Source organism: Bos taurus, chromosome 6, assembly GCF_002263795.3.
Source record: "Bos taurus isolate L1 Dominette 01449 registration number 42190680 breed Hereford chromosome 6, ARS-UCD2.0, whole genome shotgun sequence".
NCBI lineage: Eukaryota > Metazoa > Chordata > Mammalia > Artiodactyla > Bovidae > Bos > Bos taurus.
Window position 1 is genome coordinate 114,664,893 of NC_037333.1, and position 19,084 is coordinate 114,683,976.

The 19,084-nt window shown below is 57.1% G+C and overlaps 1 protein-coding gene across 5 annotated transcripts in view; it reads right to left on the reverse strand.

The window, feature by feature from the left end:
* The window catches only part of ACOX3 (acyl-CoA oxidase 3, pristanoyl), a 49,380-nt gene that overhangs the window by 16,892 nt on the left and 13,404 nt on the right, over positions 1 to 19,084 (reverse strand). For all 5 annotated transcript variants that reach the window (XR_003035011.2, XR_003035010.2, NM_001103236.1 and 2 more), the window contains 5 exon segments: positions 14,921 to 15,009; positions 8,003 to 8,099; positions 5,827 to 6,009; positions 4,147 to 4,269; positions 2,446 to 2,566 (listed from right to left, as the gene is read on the reverse strand). Coding sequence is in view for 3 of the 5 variants with exons in the window: in NM_001103236.1 (NP_001096706.1) it covers positions 2,446 to 2,566; positions 4,147 to 4,269; positions 5,827 to 6,009; positions 8,003 to 8,099; positions 14,921 to 15,009 (613 nt within the window). In the remaining 2 variants the exon portion in view is untranslated.

Here is a 19,084-nt window from a genome sequence, read left to right on the forward strand (position 1 = left end):
GCGGAGAAACTGAGGGCCCCCCCCACACGAGGAGGAACCGGGACGCATCTTCACCAAAAGCTCACGGCTATCTACAGAGTGTCGCCGAGATGCTCAGACTCAATCAGGGGCTACAAGGCTGCAGAGGAATAAGCTGTCAGGGCAGGTCTCTGCCAATTCCACTGGCGTCTCGCCTGAGTCACCAGACTTTACCCATCGGTGACTGAAGGTCAGCACATGGGAAGTTAGGCAGGTGAGCTGCAAATAATAAGCAGGACTATAATAATAACGGGTTTTTCTGATGGCTCAGACGGCAAAGAAACTGCCTGCCATGCAGGAGACCGGGTTTGATCCCTGCATCGGGAAAACCCCCTGGAGAAGAGCATGGAAACCCACTCCGGTATTCTTGCCTGGAGAATCCCATGGACAGAGGAGCCTGGCAGGCTCCAGTCCAAGAGTTGGACACGACGGGTTGACTAACACTTTCACTCTCATAATAATAATAATAGACCAGAGTAACGGGGCACAGGCCGCCTGCCCCACATTGTCTAAAGCCTTCAAGCGTATTCATTCACTCACTCGCTGCAAGAACCTCTGTCGTGCCATGCTCTCATCAGCCCCATCTTATGGAGAAGAACACCAAGGAGCGGTGTGCGGGGGCAGCTTGCCCTCAGATACGCAACCAGCGGCTAGCAGAGGCAGAGACAGAGGACACAGGATCTGGGCCTGGCCTGTGGGTCACCTGCCCTGTGCACCACCCACCAGCTGCTCAAACAGCCGCCGGTGCCAACAGAAGTGAACGCCAAGTCTCAGAGTGCTTCATGGGAACAAAACGTGCCAGGGTACTGCCAAGTCATCAACCAGAAAGTTCCAACTCAGACGAATGCACGATAAGCTCCCTTCCGTTCTGGTTTCCAGTCTCCACGCTGCCTCGTGACCCCCAGGTTTCGGCCAAGGAGCATCAGGTGGCAGGGAACCGAGGGATGAGACGAGGGCAGGGCCCGGCCAACCTGCTCTGGAAAGTTCCAGACGGTAAATGTTTTAGGCTCTGCCGAGACATCTCAGCTCTGCAGGGGGAGCAGGAACACGGCCACAGGAAGTGTGTCAACGAGTGGTCACAGCCGGGCGCCGATAAATCACTATTTGCAAAAATCTTTATCCACAGAAAAAGCCTTTGGCCCAAAGGCTGTTGTGTGCTGACCCCTGGCCGTGTGCTGACCCCTGGTCGTGTGTTGATCCTGGTCGTGTGCTGACCCCTGGCCGTGAGTTGACCCCTGGTTGGTTGTGCGCTGACCCCTGGTCGTGTGCTGACCCCTGGTCTTGAGTTGACCCCTGTTGGTCGTGCATTGACCCCTGGCCATGTGCTAAACCCTGGTCGTGCGCTAACTCCTGGCCGTGTGCTGACCCCTGGTTGGTCGTACGCTGACCCCTGGTTGGTCGTACGCTGACCCCTGGCCGTGCGCTGATCCCAGTCATATGCTGACCCCTGGTCGTGCGCTGACCCCTGGTTGGTCCTGTGCTGACCCTTGGCCGTGCGCTGACCCCTGGTCATGCGCTGATCCCTGGTTGGTCGTGCGCTGACCCCTTGTCATGTGCTGACCCCTGGCTGTGCACTGATCCAGGTCATATGCTGACCCCTGGCTGTGTGCTGACCCCTGGCCGGTCATGCGCTGACCCCTGGCTGTGTGCTGACCCCTGGCCGGTCATGCGCTGACCCCTGGCTGTGTGCTGACCCCTGGTTGGTCGTCCGCTGACCCCTGGTCGTGCGCTGATCCCTGGTTGGTCATGCGTTGACCCCTGGCTGTGTGCTGACCCCTGGCCGTGCGCTGATCCCGGTCATACGCTGACCCCTGGTCGTGCGCTGATCCCTGGCCGGTCATGCGCTAACCCCTGGCCGTGTGCTGACCCCTGGTTGGTCGTGCGCTGACCCCTGGCCATGTGCTGACCCCTGGTCTTGAGTTGACCCCTGTTGGTCGTGCACTGACCCCTGGCCATGTGCTAAACCCTGGTCGTGCGCTAACTCCTGGCCGTGTGCTGACCCCTGGTTGGTCGTACGCTGACCCCGGGCCGTGCGCTGATCCCAGTCATATGCTGACCCCTGGTCGTGCGCTGACCCCTGGTTGGTCCTGTGCTGACCCCTGGCCGTGCGCTGATCCCTGGTTGGATGTGCGCTGACCCCTTGTCATGTGGTGACCCCTGGCTGTGCACTGATCCAGGTCATATGCTGACCCCTGGCTGTGCGCTGACCCCTGGCCGTGTGCTGACCCCTGGTTGGTTGTCCGCTGACCCCTGGTCGTGCGCTGATCCCTGGTTGGTCATGCGTTGACCCCTGGCCGTGCGCTGATCCCTGGCCGGTCATGCGCTGACCCCTGGCTGTGTGCTGACCCCTGGTTGGTCGTGCGCTGACCCCTAAGTCACATGGTAGGGATGAGGACAGAAACCAGCTCACGTATCTCTGAGACCTACTGGCCAGGTAGCCGTGTCCTCCACATGCCTCGCGGCACTCCTGGATCCCCCGCTGGGCCGTCCACGAGGCCAGGGGCTTGCCGGCAGACGACAAGGCGTGGATCTCGCGTCCCAGCTCGGCCTTGGGAGGGAGAGAAGCCAACAAGATCAGGGGAAGAGAGGCTCCGACCCCGGAGGGCAGGGGACAGTCCAAGCTCAGCCTCAAAGACCTACACCCCTCCAGTCTGACCCTAGGTGGCTGACAACTGCAATAGCAGGAACCCAGTTTTAGCTTAAGAAACAGGACTCATCTACACATGCATACCCTGCGGTCTAGCCACACAGCTTCCTCGCACTGAAGATAAACCACCGCGGCGGCTCAGTGGGTGAACCCTGGTGGGTAGGCTGATCTGGGAGGAACACGCGTCATGACTCCGTTTAAATGAAGTTCACAGCGCGAGCCTGAGCAACAGCTGTTTAAGCTCCCGTCGTTCATGGGGAGACGAGGAGGAACCCCAAGGGATGGGACTGACACGGCGCCGACACGCTGCCCACACGCTGCCCCCAGGGGAGAGGGTGGGGGGCAGCCCCAGAGGGCTACAAAGCCCTGGCCACTCAGGGCCCCCTGTGCAGGCCCGGCTCAGGGTCCCTAGCTTTAACACACCTAGTAAGCATTCTTTCTCTTCAACATGATCCTCAGTAACAACAGTTACAATACAGGCACGCCGGCACACACACCTGTTGCATAGGGTGATGTGCTTTTGCAGCATTTTCAGCTTCACAGAAGCGCTACCTTGTAACCCATGCCTGGGTTGAACTACTTTTTCTGAGCTTCAGGAAAAAAAAAATAGATCATGGTGACACTTGAAAACATTGTTAACAGGACAATTCCATTGTCAGCTGGCAAAACTTCAGTGACTCATGTTTGAGGGAAAAAAAAAATGCATTAGCTCCACATTCCTGATGAAACGGTCCTTGGGGTCACGTCAGCCTGACTGTGCGGCTGGCTGTGCACCCTGCCAGCCCCCCACCCCTTCACCCTCCGCCTCCTGACGCCTGGGTGTCTATGCTGGATATTCCAAAATGTGCTAATTCGATACAGGCTTTTCAGGGCGTGGTTGGTAAGCCCGCCCTCTGTAGCATTTCTGATGAATTTTCAGATGCACTTGCGCTGTGACTTTTCGCAATGCCCAGGAGGCAGAGTGAAGCAGAAAAAAAATCAACACGTGAGGCGTCCACACACAGAAATGAGCAGAAGACCCTTTCTGTGCACAGGGGCTGATCTCAGCAGGTCTGCACGCTCGCATCTGGCACAAAGCCACGCCTGTCAGCTCACATCCAGTCAGCTGGACGCAGACCTTTTGTGGGGTTGTTTACCAAAGGATCAGAACCGTGAAATCCACGGAGGGGGCCGGTAATGTGGATTTTGCAAAAGCATCCTGTTCTCCAGAAGAGAACAACAGCTGAACTCACAGACAGGAACCAGGAGCCGTGTCAGCATGTCCTTGAGAATGGGGGATGCGGACACGTGCCGAAAAGGCCCCCGTCCCCTCGACGGGCTCGGGAGGACACGGCCCAGGGGTCAAGTCGGACGAGCCTGCGTCATCCCTGCAGATCCACACACCCATGTTGTTTTGAAAGAAAGGCTGAGCCCGCCCTGTTCAAACCCAGTGAGATTTAAATGAGGATGAACGCTGCAGAGAAAAAGCAGGGGGCTCTCACCTGCCTGACGCTCCGGTCTTTCCCCAGGAGGCCTTGCTGAAGCTCCCCCAGATCCAGGAAGAGCGATTTGAAAAAGTGGTCCAAGGCGTAGGCGGCGGCCAGGTACGGCAGTAAGCGCCATTGCTGAAATGGACAAATCCCCGCCTGAACACTCCGTGTCCTCAGCAGGGCGGGGGTGGCTGGAACCCACCCCCATGGTCCCGTTAGTGCACAAGGCCCTTCACCTCTCCCGGACGCCCCACCCCCCCACCACGGCACCTGCCCCCTGATACCCGGCCACCCCGACAGGCCCGCTCAAGGAGAGACGCCCACGGGCACTGCCCTGCACTGCTCTCTCTGCTGTCTTGGCCATGTGATCCCTCAGCCAGAGTAAACACTGAACCAGAATACAACTGAGACAGCCAGGTCACCGTGCCCGAGCACGGGGCCAACCTGGCAATGCCTTGCCCTTTGTGAGCCTAGGAGGAAGACAGCGATTGCCCCTGGGCCAGAAGGGGAAACAGGCTCCCGGAGGCTGAGGGAGCACGTCCATTTCAGCAGCGCGTGTCTGCTGCCGCGAGGATGGAGGGGGAGGCTGAGAGGGCCCAGAGCAGTCACCACCACCACCGCCAGTGACCCCTGCGTGTGGTCACCGTGCTGCCGCCCTAACGTGGCTTGTCCTTGCAACCACCCACAGCGGGGTGTGATCGCCGCTCCAACGTGCAAAGGAGAAAACCAGAGCGCAGAGAGGCTTAGTGCCTCGCCCAGGGGCGCACAGCAAGGGCGGCTGGACTGGGGCTAGAAGCCCACGCGTGGGGCTCGGGTGGGCTCAGCTGACCGCTGAGGCCAGGCCTCAAGCCCAGGCAGCGGGGCATGCTGTGACCTCACGAGGACCACGGGGCCCAGCGGTGTGGTGGACGCTGCGTGTCGGCCAGGCACAAACTAGGCACGAGGCTCTTCCTCGCTTGCTCATTTGGTGTTAAACCAGGTTCGTGGTCCTAAGGGTTAAACACATTCGATCCAGTTACAACGTCCTGAAACTCTCACTCAAATGCGCCTTTGCTCACACATCACTGGGCCCAAGACTGGGGCTCGTCTACCTGCTGCCTCTGGGGCCCCACCTGTGACCTGGGGACCACCAGCCCACCTGGTGCGCAGGGCAGCTGCGTGGTGGGCATGGAAGTGCTGGGGATGCAGAGACGCTGGTGGAGGCATACTGTGATCCAATGCCACGCCCAGCCCCACCCCGGCCAGCTGACCAGGTGATGCTCGGCTTGGGGCACACCCCCTGCCACTCGAGGTTGCCTTGACCGTGGAGGGCCTGGAGAGGGGAGTGTCCCCTCTGCTAAAAGACGCCACCATGAACACCGCTGCCCACTCAGCCACTGTGTCCCAGGATGAAGGGATGTGCCAGAGCACAGCCTGGATGTGCAGGGCCCCAGAGACAGGGTGAGCGTGCACACCTGGCCCCCGCCCCGCCTCACCAGAGCGCATCCTCCAGGCCCCTCATTTCAAGTAAAGACCATCGTGGAGCCCATCTTTGGCCTGCGAGGTTGCGCCCCTTCCCGGGGCCTGGCGTCACACTGTAACTCCAGGAGAGGCCCGGTCAGCTCCCCGTGACCCAGCTGTAGAGACCCGAGAGAGGCGGTGTGTTTGCACATGGATGGAAAGCCAGTGAACCCACGCCCGCAGACGCTCTACCTGCATCGGGTACTGCAGCACCGGGACTTCCTCCTTGTCCGTCGGCCCAAACTGACGCCTGGTGGCCGAGAAACGCAGAGCAATGGACACGGCCAGCTTCAGGTTCACGACGGACATGCCCACGATGGCGACCCGGCCAGACGACAGGCTACCCAGGGACTCGCTGAAGCGCTGCCCCACATCCTGTAGGAGGAGAGCAGATGGCAGAGGACCCGGGACCGTGGGCCACCTCAGGGATGGGCACAGGGCTGGAGGGGCGTGCCTGTCCTCGTTCAACACCCCAGGCCCAGCCCCCAGGGCACCCCAGACACAGGGTCCTGGAGCCAGGAGGGCTGAGTAGCAGGGGGCCAGTGTGCCCGTCAACGGACGGTATGGGGGACACCCAGCCCACACGAGGGAAGGGGCCCTGGGCAGACACGCCATCTGTGCAGACCTACGAGCTGCCACATGGAGGCAGGAAGCCCTGCTCTCGACCTCACTGAGGACCAGATGCGGCTGTGCCGAGAGCAGGGCTGGAGGTGAGGGCAGAGAACAGAGCTGGCACCAACGTCTTGTTCATAAAAAGGGCGCCATCCCCCCAGAATCCGGGATTCCTGCCTCCCCGTTGAGCCATCATCCCAAGGGCTGTGATGGTCATAGGAATGGTCATCCGTCGTTCTCTGTGATCTTTTGTTGTTGCTGTTAAGTCTCTTAGTCGTGTCCAACTCTGCGGCCCCATGGACTGCAGCACGCCAGGCCCCCCTGTCCATCATCAACTCCCAGAGTTTACTCAAACTCAAGTCCATTGAGACAGTGATGCCATCCAACCATCTCATCCTCCATTGGCCCCTTCTCCTCCTGCCCTCAATCTTTCCCAGCACCAGGGTGTAAAACTAGGTAACTGCCTGTGTGCCTCTGTTTCCAGTCTGTTGTAAGTTCCAAGGTGCTTACCACGGTCCCCAGCAGCAGCTCCGCTTTCAGGCCCAGGGGCGGCGCTCGGGTACATCGGCCGACAGTCTCTCCAAGTGACGCGATCACGTGCGCCTCCCTCACCCCTGCTGCTTCTCCCGCTTCATTTATTTTATTATTCAGGCTTTTCTTCCAAAACGATGTCCTCTCTGGTGTTTGTGCGGCCGCCTTCCAGGCCCCTGGCCATGAATATTTCCTGTGTTTTCGCGCACGAGTGGCATCTTAGCTGCGCTTGGAAAAAGCACGTGTACAGTCGTTTTCCATCCGTGGTAAGAAACGTCCTTTCCCTGACTGCTTTCGGGCAGCGCTGTGCGGGGAAAATCGGAGGTAAAGGGGCTTGGATCCCACGGGAGCTGCTCTGCCTCCTGTCCCGGGGGGGCTCAGGGTCTTCTCTCTGAGATTCTGGTATTTCTCGACAGTGAGCCTGGGGAAACAGCCCCTGACCCACTGTGTGGGGCCCCCCGAGTCGAGGCAGTCTTCCTTCTGTAATTTAGAGACCTCTGTCTCCGCTGTTTCTACAAACCGTCTCTGGGCTCTCTCCATCCCCACATGCCGCTTGCTTCACTGATATTCAACCCTGCTGGATCGACCCCCTCTGCCGGGTTCTCTCATCTACCTCCGTACTCCTGGGTTTCATATCACTGTTTCCTTTTCTGAATGGCCTCCTCTGTCACCTCCAGCCTCTCTCCTGATCGGAAGGCACTTGACACATTTGTTGAAGCCCTGCTCTCGGCTCCAAGCAGCCTACGTGTGGCATTGGGTCATCCTGGCTGTGGGTTCAGGACCGGGAGGGCTCAGCCACCCTGACCTGGCCAGGCCTGGAAAGGGCCCAGGGCCAGGCCCCTACATGTCCACCCTCAGTGAACTTCCGGGCAAGGTTAAGTCCCAGATGCGGAGGACATGGTCGCCCCGTGGGTGCCCGGCCCAGCAACCCTTTCCTCTCCCTGCTGTGGGGGACAGCGCTGGTAGGGGCAGCCTCCCCATCTGTAACCCCAGGGGGCTGGTGAGGAGGGGAGGGGGGATGTCATTCCTGGGCCCCCAGGGGTGTGGTGGACCCAGGCACCCCCTTCCTTGGTGGAGGCTCCAGAACCTGATCCTGGAGAGGTTCGCATAGGCCTCTGGCTCCCCTGGCAACTCTCCTCCCCCCACGGCGGGGTGCATGTCCTGCGGACCTGGAGGGGACGGCTTCCTCACCCACAGACACCCCCTGCCCTGGAGGCTCTGGTACCTTGACGTGGGTGACGTAGGCGCCCTCAGGGGTGACGTCTCCTGAGCGGTTCAGCAGGTCCTGGCGGGGAATCCTGACCTTGTGGAACATGGCGAACCTGTGTGGGGACACGGCTTCTGGTTAAACCGCGGGGACGGCCCTGGGGCTCACCTCCCACTCCCGAAACCTGGTCAAATCAAAGCAGGGGACAGCTCAGAAGGGGAGGTAATCCCCTAGAGACCGGAAAACCCCGAGAGCAGACGCAGGAGGGAAGACCGTGGGAGACGGGGCATCTCAGCACACCCTCCCACCTGTGAAAGCGGGCTTTATTCACTGCTTTGTTTTTGCGTTTGTTGTTGCTGCTGTTTGCTGCACTGCGTGGCTTGAGCGATCTTACTTCCTGGACCAGGGATTGAACCCACCAGGCCTTCAGCAGTGAGAACGTGGAGTCCTAACCACTGGACAGCCTAGCCTGCCCAGAGAAAGCTTAAACAAAAGATGTGGTGCCAGTGGTGGGTTCTGCGTGAAACAAATCGGTCGCCATCTATTGGTAATGTTGGAGACCCCGCCCCCCACTGCCCCCCAGGCTCAGGCCTCAGGGCTGCACACAGGCTCCTCCTACGCTGGGAGGGAACGCCCTCGACGTGGCCGGACAAGCCCAGATGAGGTCCCAGCAGGAAACGCGGACCTTCTTCCTAAACGTGAGGATCTCTGACTCTTGCACTTGGACCCCGCACCAGAGTCTCCCACACAGGGCGACAGGGCCAGCAAACTGGGCCTCAGACCTCCCAAGTCAAGCAGGAGGACGAGCCGTCCCATCGGGGCTCCAGACGCAGGGGTCAGCCCCCCTGAGCAGCTGGAGAACACGCCTGCCCACACATCCCCAGGGATCGTGCGCATGTGCCAGTGATCAAAGGTGTTTTCTATGGTTGTCGGGAAGGAAACTCTAACTCACAGGAGTCCGGGGACAAGGCTGTACAAAGTACCAGGTGGTGCGGAAACTGCCAAACAAACACCCCAAACCATCGATGTCAGCAGTTGCTAGAGCACCGAGGGCTTCCCAAGTGGCGTGAGTGGGAAAGAACGCGCCTCCAAGAAAGTGAAGCCACTCAGTCATGTCCGACTCCGCAACCCCATGGACTGTGGCCTACCAGGCTTCTCCATCCATGGGATTCTCCAGGTAAGAATACTGGAGTGCATTGCCATTTCCTTCTCCAGGGGATCTTCCCGACCCAGGGATCGAACTCAGGTCTCCCGCACTGCAGGCGGATGCTTTACCTCTGAGCCACCAGGGGAGCCCAGAGTGATCTAGGAAAGTGAAAGTCACTCATTCGTGCTGGACTCTTTGCGATTCTATGGACGCCATGGAATTCTCCAGGCCAGAAGACTGGAGTGGGTAGCCTTTCCCTTCTCCAGGGGATCTTCCCAACCCAGGGATGGAACCCAGGTCTCCTACATTGCAGGTGGGTTCTTTACCAGCTGAGCCACATGGGAAGCCCAAATATACTTAGCATCATTGACCACTGTGAAGTGAAAGTCACTCAGTCATGTCCAACTCTTTACAACCCCATGGAGTGTACAGTCCATGGAATTCTCCAGGCGGTGATACTGGAGTGGGTAGCCTTTCCCTTCTCCAGGGGATCTTCCCAACCCAGGAATCGAACCCAGGTCTTCCGCATTGCGGGCAGATTCTTTATCGAACCCAACCCATTGCAGGTGGGTTCTTTACCAGGTAAGCCACAAGGGAAGCCCAATACAGGACTCATAAAAGACACAGGCTTGATCCCTGGGTTGGGAAGATCCCCTGGAGGAGGGCATGGCTACCCACTGCAGTATTCTTGCCTGGAGAATCCCATGGACCAAGGAGCCTGGCGGGCTGCAGTCCACGGCGTCACAAAGAGCTGGATGCGAGTAAAGTGGACACGACTTAAGGCACTCGAGCATAGAGCCTTATCGGGTTTCTAAGCATTTTCAGCGCCACGTGGAACCTTTCTTACTAAACCACAGGAAGCAGCTCTGTGAGGGACAGCAGCGCCCTTCAGAGAAGGGGGACGGCTCCTCGCCCCCAGCTCACCCCCGGCCCCTCCCCGGATCCCCAGGCCGCGCTCGGCACCCACCACCGTCCAGAGTCAGCACGCTCACCTCCACCTCCGACCCAGCGTCCTCACGGTCTGTGCCTCTTCTGATTTCCTCAACAGTCTCCGCCTTGGTCTCTCCAAACCCCACCTTGTCCCCCCTCCGCCGCACCCTGTCCTGCACACAGGGGCAGAGGCCTCGGCACACTTCAGCTCTGAATGGTCACGCCTGGCACGAGAACTCTGGATCCCAGGGACCAGCAGAATTGAAACCCGCAGGAGGATGCAGTAAGCCCTCCGACGGGACGACCGCCTGCTCCTCGAGGCTCCCCACTATGTAGCATCTGCCTGCGACCTTCAAGCTGGCCACGCCCTCTCCAGACTGGCAGGTGGCTCCTCTGAGCACTGCCACCTCCTCTGAGAGGCCTGCCATGCCTCCCCGCCCCTCCCCGTGACAAGCACCGGGTGGTCCCGTCCACGTCGCTCGCTGAGTCATCCTGCCTCTCAATGGGAGCTAAGCCATCCTGTTATAATAAGGGGCGTGTGCCCGGAACCGAGCAGACAGGGCCATGGATGAGCCAGCCAGGAGTGAGACTTCGTCCCCTGGGAGCTGGTACAGTCTGCACGGACCCCCAAGTCCAGGGACAGCCTGGGGCTGACACAGCTGGTGCCACTGGGGAAGAGTCGAGGCCCAGGGGAGGGGCAACTGGAGGCCGCTCCCAGATGCCTCGGAATCGACTAGGATTCTGCACGTCAGGCCGCGAGGCCTCCACCAGCGTCCAGGCCAGGGGTCTCCCTCCGGTGTACAAAACACAGGTCAGGTCTGAGTGTCTGAAAGCGCTGGCCTGGAGGCGGCCACGCAGCAGGCGTCCGTGGGCCTCCAAGCCCTGCGTTCTGAGAATGCCTAGCTGCGGTGCCGAAGCCCCCCGTGTGGTCCAGCCCGTGACTGGAAGGCCGCGGGATGCTCTCCCAAGTATGCTGCTATAGACATGGAGCACCCTTTTTAAGGAGTGGAAAATCCTCACCCGCCCCCGCCACACAGGGGATGGAACCAAGCTGAACGTACTTATACTTGGAAAAGCAGTCGCTTGGGGTTTAACCGAAATCAGAATTTCACACATTCTTTTCTGAGTCACCGACAGTGAATGCCGCCCGGCCTGCAGGCCAGAATCCCGGGTCCGTGGAGGACACAGGTGTGTGTGTGTGCACCTGCGTGTGCTGGGGGGCACCGGGTGTGACACGGGGATGTGAACAGGCAGTGTGCCTGGCTCCCGGCCCTGCACCCCTTCCCTCCTGGGCCCCCCACGTCAGGTCCTAACAATTTCCTTGCTCCTTCCCAGCCCCACCTGGGACCAAAGACACCCAGCAGGTCTCAGCACACACCCCCGCCCCGCCCACCACCAGACGCTTCCCAAGGGGCCACTGAGCAGGCGCGAGGATGCCTGCAGCCCATCTTGAAGGTGAGGCTCAACAGCTCACCCGAGGGCTCTTTACTATCTTGCTTTCAGAGTTATTTGACTAAAAGTAATCCACATAATTTACACCTGCCCTGATTTCTAGACGGGCTTGCCTGGTGGCTCAGCTGGTAAAGAATCCGCCTGCAATGCGGGAGACCCCAGTTCGGTTCCTGGGTCGGGAAGATCCCCTGGCAAAGGGACAGGCTACCCCCTCCAGTATTCTTGGGCTTCTGTTGTGGCTCAGCTGGTAAAGAAGCCACCTGCATTTGAGTCAGTTGTAATGATGCGGATGAAACTGGAGCCTGTTATACAGAGTGAAGTAAGCCAGAAAGAGAAACACCAATACAGTATATTAACGCATATCTATGGAATTTAGAAAGAGGGTAATGATGACCCTACATGCAAGATCGCAAAAGAGACACAGATGTAAAGAACAGACTTTTGGACTCTGTGGGAGAAGGGGAGGGTGGGATGATTTGAGAGAATAGCATTGAAACATATATATTACCATATGCGAAATAGATTGCCAGTCCAAGTTCGATGCATGGAAACAGGGCACTCAAAGCTGGTGCACTGGGACGACCCAGAGGGATGGGATAGGGAGGGAGATGGGGGGGGTTCAGGATGGGGGACACATGTACACCCATGGCTGATTCATGTCAATGTGTGGCAAAAACCACAATATTGTAATTAGCCTCCAACTAAAATAAGTAAATAAATTAAAAAAAAAAAAAAAAGAATCCACCTGCAATGCTGGAGACCTGGGTTCGATCTCTGGGTTGGGAAGATCCCCCGGAGAAGGGAAAGGCTACCCACTCCAGTATTCTGGCCTGGAGAATCACCATGGACTCTATAGTCCATGAGGTTGCAAAGAGTCGGACACAAATGAGCAAATTTCACTTCGCTGATTTCTAAACAGCCTTCCTGCAGACTCAGGTGCTCCTGTGATCTACCTACAAATTGTTACTGCTTTTTTTAAAATACAAGAGGTCTCTGGACAAAAAGTCACTCCATCACAACGCTGCCCTGCAGGCAGCAGGCAAGTGGGGGAAGCAGGGACTCAAATCCATCCCGGGCGCCCTCTGCTGGGCATGTGCCCCGCGACCAGCAGGGACAGCGGCATGTCCAGCAAGGCGGGCCCCTGGCCCCTATCCGAGCCCCAGCCTGGGGCAGGGAGCGGAGGGGCCCCAGGCACTACAGAACCTTCAAAGGCTCAGGGACCTAGTGAGGCTGCTTCCACGTCCCGTCCATCGAGCATCCCCTCAGAACAGTGCCTCTGATCTCGGGGGCCACTCTGGGCCTGGCTTCAGGGTGGTCACCATGCTGCCCCCTGGCGGTTCCCCAGGCTGGCACGGCGGAGACTTACAAGAGCTGTGCCCCCCCCCACGGGACACGCTTACTTGCAGGAGGGCCTTAGTGGTCCAGAGAAGCTTCTGCCTGTAGTGTGGGACACCAGAGCTCAGTCCCTGGGTCGGGAAGATCCCCTGGACGACGGCACAGCGACCCACTCCAGTATTCTTGCCTGGAGAATCCCATGGACAGAGGAGCCTGGTGAGCTACAGGCCATGGGGTCGCAAAGAGTCGGACCCGACTGAGCAATTAACACTTTCCCTTTTTTTTGCTATGTTGGCGTGACTGTGTCTCCTGGGCGGGGCGTTGTAGTTAGACACAGTACTCAGTCTTTAAAACAGGAGCTGACTGGAGGGGGGAACCAAGTGCAGAGCCTTTCACTGATGTCCCAAAACAAGGTTAAAGGTTCTAACTTGTAAAAACCAAAACGTATGGGGACTGGGAACTCGTGAGCCCGCCTGATGCCGTCCGCAGACTGCAGTGACCCGGTAGCACTTGTTCACGGCTGGAGGGTCACCAGCCTCCAGGCTGCACGTGGGCTCACAGACCCAGCATAGACATAGCTGCCACACACAAGCTTTCTGGGCCCCATGCTAGGGCACGCAGATCTAAAAAGGCGACAGGGCCTTCCACCCGCAACGCTCTCATGGCCCCTGCGATGCCGCCGACTGCCCAGAGGACCAGGGGCCCCACGCACCTGCACCAAGCCACGATGGATGGAACTACGCCCCCTCCCCACCAGGTAACTAACAGGTCTTCTCACAGGCCAGCAAGAGGGGCACTCAGAACTCTCGACGGCTATTAGTTAGGAGGCTTGTGCGTGTGCAGGCCTGATTTTGCTTTTTAACAACATCCTGCCATCTTCTCCTCAAGCTACAGAGTAAAAAAATTGATGGTTCTCCCCTTCTCGGGCACAGGCTGGGGCCTCACCTGTTCTGAGGGTCTGAGCGGAGATTTGAGACACTCTACAGGCCACCAGCTCCCCAACTTATGGGGAGGGACAGCAGAAAGGACCCTCCGGGTGCTGGGAGGCCGACCGCCTGCTCCGGCTTCTGTCTCGGAGAAGACCTGCCTCCTGATTTATTTATTTATTTATTTTTCTGCCTCCTGATTTATATTCAAAACGACCAAAGTCAGCGTAACCAGAGGGTTCCAACTATGGCCGGGCATGCTTCTCCCTGCAAAGCGGCAGGTACACAGACGTTCCTAAGATGCAGCGTGAGATACAAGACTAAGGAACCTCCCAGCTCTGCTTCCCCACATGGGAAGCATCTCAGGAGAACAGAGGGGCGCCAAGCGTCTCAGCCAGAATTTCTGGGAGATGGCAGGTGAGTCCTGCCCGAACGCTCAGGTGAGGGGGCACCGACGGGTGGCTCACAGCTGGGGAGACACGCCCAGCCCCCAGGCAGGGCTATGTGAGGGGCCCACCATGGGGACATCGCCGACGAGCAGACAGGCGAGGGGACAGGCTGGGAAAGCTGCTGAAGTTCAGACCAAGAGGCAGGGCTGGACCCGGGATCTGAACCCAAACCGTCTCACTCCCAAATCTGTGCCCTGAGTGAGCCAGAGAATCCCTCCTGGAGGCTGCAAGGCCCCTCCTAACATGGCTGTCCTGCCCACCTGCCCCCTCCAGCTCCCCAGGCCCAGGTCTCATCTCACACCACACTGCCTCCACTACCCAGACCCCAGCTTCACCCACAGAACAGTGTGGGCGTGGGCTGAGTGCCTGAGCTCCAGTCCAGGGGAGCACGCCGGGGTCTCGGGCTGAGGACCCAGGGGCTCAGCCCCTGATTCTGGGCTGAGAGCTGGAGTGGCCACCTGCCAGGGACAAGTTCGCTGCTCAGCACGCAGGGCCACTTAACAGCTCCTGAGGCTGGGCTTGGAGCAGAATCCGCCCTTCCCGACAGGGTCCTGCGTGTGGAGGTGCGGCGCATCCTGCAGGGCGCGGGGCGGCACTGAGGGGCCCAGTGGGCTCCAGGGTGGGCAGTGCTGAGTGGGCAGCCTTGCAGTATGGGCCCATCAAGGGAGCGACCATCAAGTTCAAGGGCTGGACTCACCCGTTGTCCAGGCCGTTCTGCCCCAGCTTCTTCCCAATGTCGCCGACCATCACCCCCGGCATGGGAAGAAGGGTCTTCGGGTCCCGAATCTGCACAGACCACAAAAAAAAAAAGAAAAAAAAAAGACAGACAGCAGCAGTGAGGGCCACATGGAAAAGCAGATGAAAAGGTCCAAGACCCCCACCCTGCGACCAAGCCATAGGGTCCCTGCGTGCAGCTGCCGTGGGTTAAACTGACCTCCTGAAACGTGGCCCTGTTGGGAGGCAGGGTCCTTGCAGATACTGACTGAGGATCTGGAGGGGAGACCGCCCTAGTTACCCGCGGGGGCCTGAATCCCATGGCCCGCATCCTCCGAGGGTCAGAGGAGGAGAAGACATGGGGAGAGGGGCCACGGGCGGACGGAGGTGGGGACTGGTCGGAATTGGCCACAGCGCAGCATCGGGGGTCAGCGGAAGCTGGCAGAGGCAGGAGGGACCCTCCCTTGCAGCCTCTGGGCAGCGTGTGGCCTTTCTGCCACCTTGACTGGGCCCCTAGCCTGTGGTACTGTGGTTGGTCACCGGGGCCCCAGGACACTGGTCAGTGTGTGTCAGGACACCAGGCACCTCCTATTCACACTTTAGATGCAGGACTTTCCGCTGGGTGTTAAGGCAACGACAAAAGGGCCGTGCACATGTGTGTGCGGATTATTTTTGTAAATTTCCGCTGCCCCAAAGGTGAAAGTCGCTCAATGGTGCCCAACTCTTTGCAACCCCATGGACTAATCAGTCCATGGAATTCTCCAGGCCAGAATACTGGTGTGGGTAACCTTTCCCTTTGCCAGGGGATCTTTCCAACCCAGGGACTGAACCCAGGTCTCCCACACTGCAGGCGGATTCTTTACCAGCTAGGCCACCAGGGAAGCCCAAGAATACTGGAGTGGGTAGCCTTTCCCTTCTCCAATGGATCGAACCGGGGTCTCCTGCATTGCAGGCAGATTCTTTACCAACTGAGCTACCAGGGAAGCCCAAAATGAGCTGCCAACAAAGACAGTTACTGAAACATACAGAGATGGCTAGCCGGTCAGTCCTCACTGCGTGACCTTTCTGCGGACGGGATGCAACGTCCTTCTCAGAGACCCTTGGTGATTCCCAACCAGGCCCGACTCCATCACCCTCCCCTCCCAACCAAGGGCCATCAGCCAGCGTTTCTGGTTGTCACAAGTGGGGTTACTACAGAAGCTACTGGGTGAAGGCCGGCAACACCGCCCACACCTCACAGGGCACAGGACAGCCCCGCAGCGTGGAGTTAACCTGTTCCCAATGTCAAAATCACCAAGGCTGGGAAAAAACCTGCATTAAAGCAGCACTGAATTTGTACTGTTTGGAGTTTAGCTATTTGTATGAATTGCTAGTTTTTGTTGACTTCAGCGGAACAGTTAGTTATCTTCCTTGAACTTTATAATCCTGATAATTAAAATGAAATAGAATGCTAGTGACAAACAATAAGGCTCAGTAAAGATTCAGATAAAAACTCTTAAAAAATCTTAGGAATTCCCTGGGGGTACAATGCTGGGACGCTACGCTCTCATGGGACAGGGCATGGGTTATATCCCTGGTTGGGGAATTAAGGGCAAACAGTGCAGACAGCTAAAAAAAAAAAAAAGAAAAAAATAATAAAAAGATAAAAATTATTTTTAAAACCCTTATAAGGTAGACAATAGTTTTAAAAAGATAGAGACCAAATTTTAAAAACCAGTCACTGATTTTTAAGGAATCAAACAGAAAACTACTGCGGATGCTGGTTTTCAGTTCATCTACAAAGAAATAACAAAGTCCTTACAGACTTCATGCTAACCTCCAGAACCAAGGACAGGATCCTCACTAAAGTCAAAAGCAGAATTAGGTAACTGTATCCTCCTCTCAAACATATTTAATTGTATCAATGCACATATATTTAACTTATATGCAGAGTACATCATGAGAAACGCTGGGCTGGAGGAAGCACAAGCTGGAATCAAGATTGCCAGGAGAAATATCAATAACCTAAGATATGCAGATGACACCACCCTTATGGCAGAAAGTGAAGAAGATTTAAAGAGCCTCTTGATGAAAGTGAAAGAGGAGAGTGAAAAAGTTGGCTTAAAGCTCAACATTCAGAAAACGAAGATCATGGCATCTGGTCCCATCACTTCATGGCAAACAGATGGGGAAACAGTGGAAACAGTGTCAGACTTTATTTTTCTGGGCTCCAAAATCACTGCAGATGCTGACTGCAGCCATGCAATTAAAAGACATTTACTCCTTGGAAGCAAAGTTATGACCAACCTAGACAGCATATTCAAAAGCAAAGACATTACTTTGCTAACAAAGGTTTGTCTAGTCAAGGCTATGGTTTTTCCAGTGGTCACATATGGATGTGAGAGTTGGACTGTGAAGAAAGCTGAGTGCTGGAGAATTGATGCTTTTGAACTGTGGTGTTGGAGAAGACTCTTGAGAGTCCCTTAGACTGCAAGGAGATCCAAGCACTCCTAAAAGAGATCAGTCCTGGGTGTTCATTGGAAGGACTGATGTTGAAGCTGAAACTACAATACTTTGGCCACCTGATGCAAAGAGCTGACTCATTTGAAAGGGCCCTGATGCTGGGAAAGATTGAGGGCCGGAGGAGAAGGGGATGGAAGAGGATGAGATGGTTGGATGGCATCACTGACTCGATGGACATGGGTTTGGGCAGACTCCGGGAGTTACTGATGGACAGGAAGGCATGGCATGCTGCAGTTCATGGGGCGCAAAGAGTTGGACACGACTGAGCGACTGAACTGAACTGATGTATATATAACATTTCCCACAATAACTGGAGACTGTCAATCTCATAAGATACAACATCCCTGCAGTAAAGTATGTCCTCGGGTACACGCTGCTCCATAGAAAGTACACAGACTACAGAGAGACACCGCGCAGCACAGGGCACAGAGCCAATGTTTTATAATAACTTTGTGAAAGTCGCTCAGTTGTGTCTGACTCTTCGAGACCCCATGGACTATACATAAGTCCACGGGAATCTCCGGGCCAGAATACTGGAGCGGGTATCCTTTCCCTTCTCCAGGGGATCTTCACAACCCAGGATCGAACCCAGGTCTCCCTCATTTGCAGGCGGATTCTTTACCAGCTGAGCCACCAGGGAAGTCCAAGAATCCTGGGGTGGGCAGCCTATCCCTTCTCCAGCGGATCTTCCTGACCCAGGAATCGAACCCAGGTGTCCTGCATTGTGGGTGGATTCTTTACCAGCTGAGCTATCTAGGAAGCCCACGACATTGAATAACTTTAAATGGAGGATAATCTATAATTTTGAACCACTGTGTCATACACGGAAACTAACATGGCTGTAACAATAAAACACTGTAAATGGATTAACCTCAATTTAAAATGTCTTTTTTAATGAAAGAAAAAGAAGCGTTGTGTCAGTGGTGCTCGTGGAGGCAGCTGGTGTGCAGGGCTCCCCTGAGCAGTGGGTCAAGATGACCACAGCCATCCCCTGCAGGGGGGACAGCGGGGTGTACCACCTCATTCCCACGGACCATGACCCCTAGGGGAGAAGACTTTGTGTACGAGACTTCTGGAGCCATTGCTGCTGCCATCGTGGTGGCCTGTCATCATCGCCACTGAGGTTCTGATCCTGCCGAAGAGGTATAGCAGGACAACGAGGGCGAGACGGGAGATGGAGGCCCTGGGCCCCGAGCCAGCCGCCCCTCCTGCCCTGGGCCCAAAAAGCCACAGCAGCCGGCACCCACTGCTGCAACCTGAGCCCTGCAGACATCCAGGTGGGGACTCGGGCCCACCCGGTCCACGATGCTGTCTGGGCCACTGTCCAAACAGCTTTTGGTCAAGACTGAGCACAGTCCTCCTCTGGCTGTTTCTCTGTAAGCTCCTTCCAGTTAGGTCCAGGGAGGGCATCTCTTTCACAAACCCACCCCCCCAGCCCCATCCTGCCTGGCCCCACCCCTGCTTTGTCCATATTCCTGCCACCACCCTTCCAGAAAGCTGTGCTATGTTGGGAATCCACTGATGTGGGTTTGACTGTCTCCCCCAAACACAACAGCTAGACAGACGGGTAGGCAGGCAGGCAGACAGCCGGGGAGCCTCCTGGTCAGGAGTCAGGGGTCAAGGCAGGCTCCTGAGAGGGGCTGCC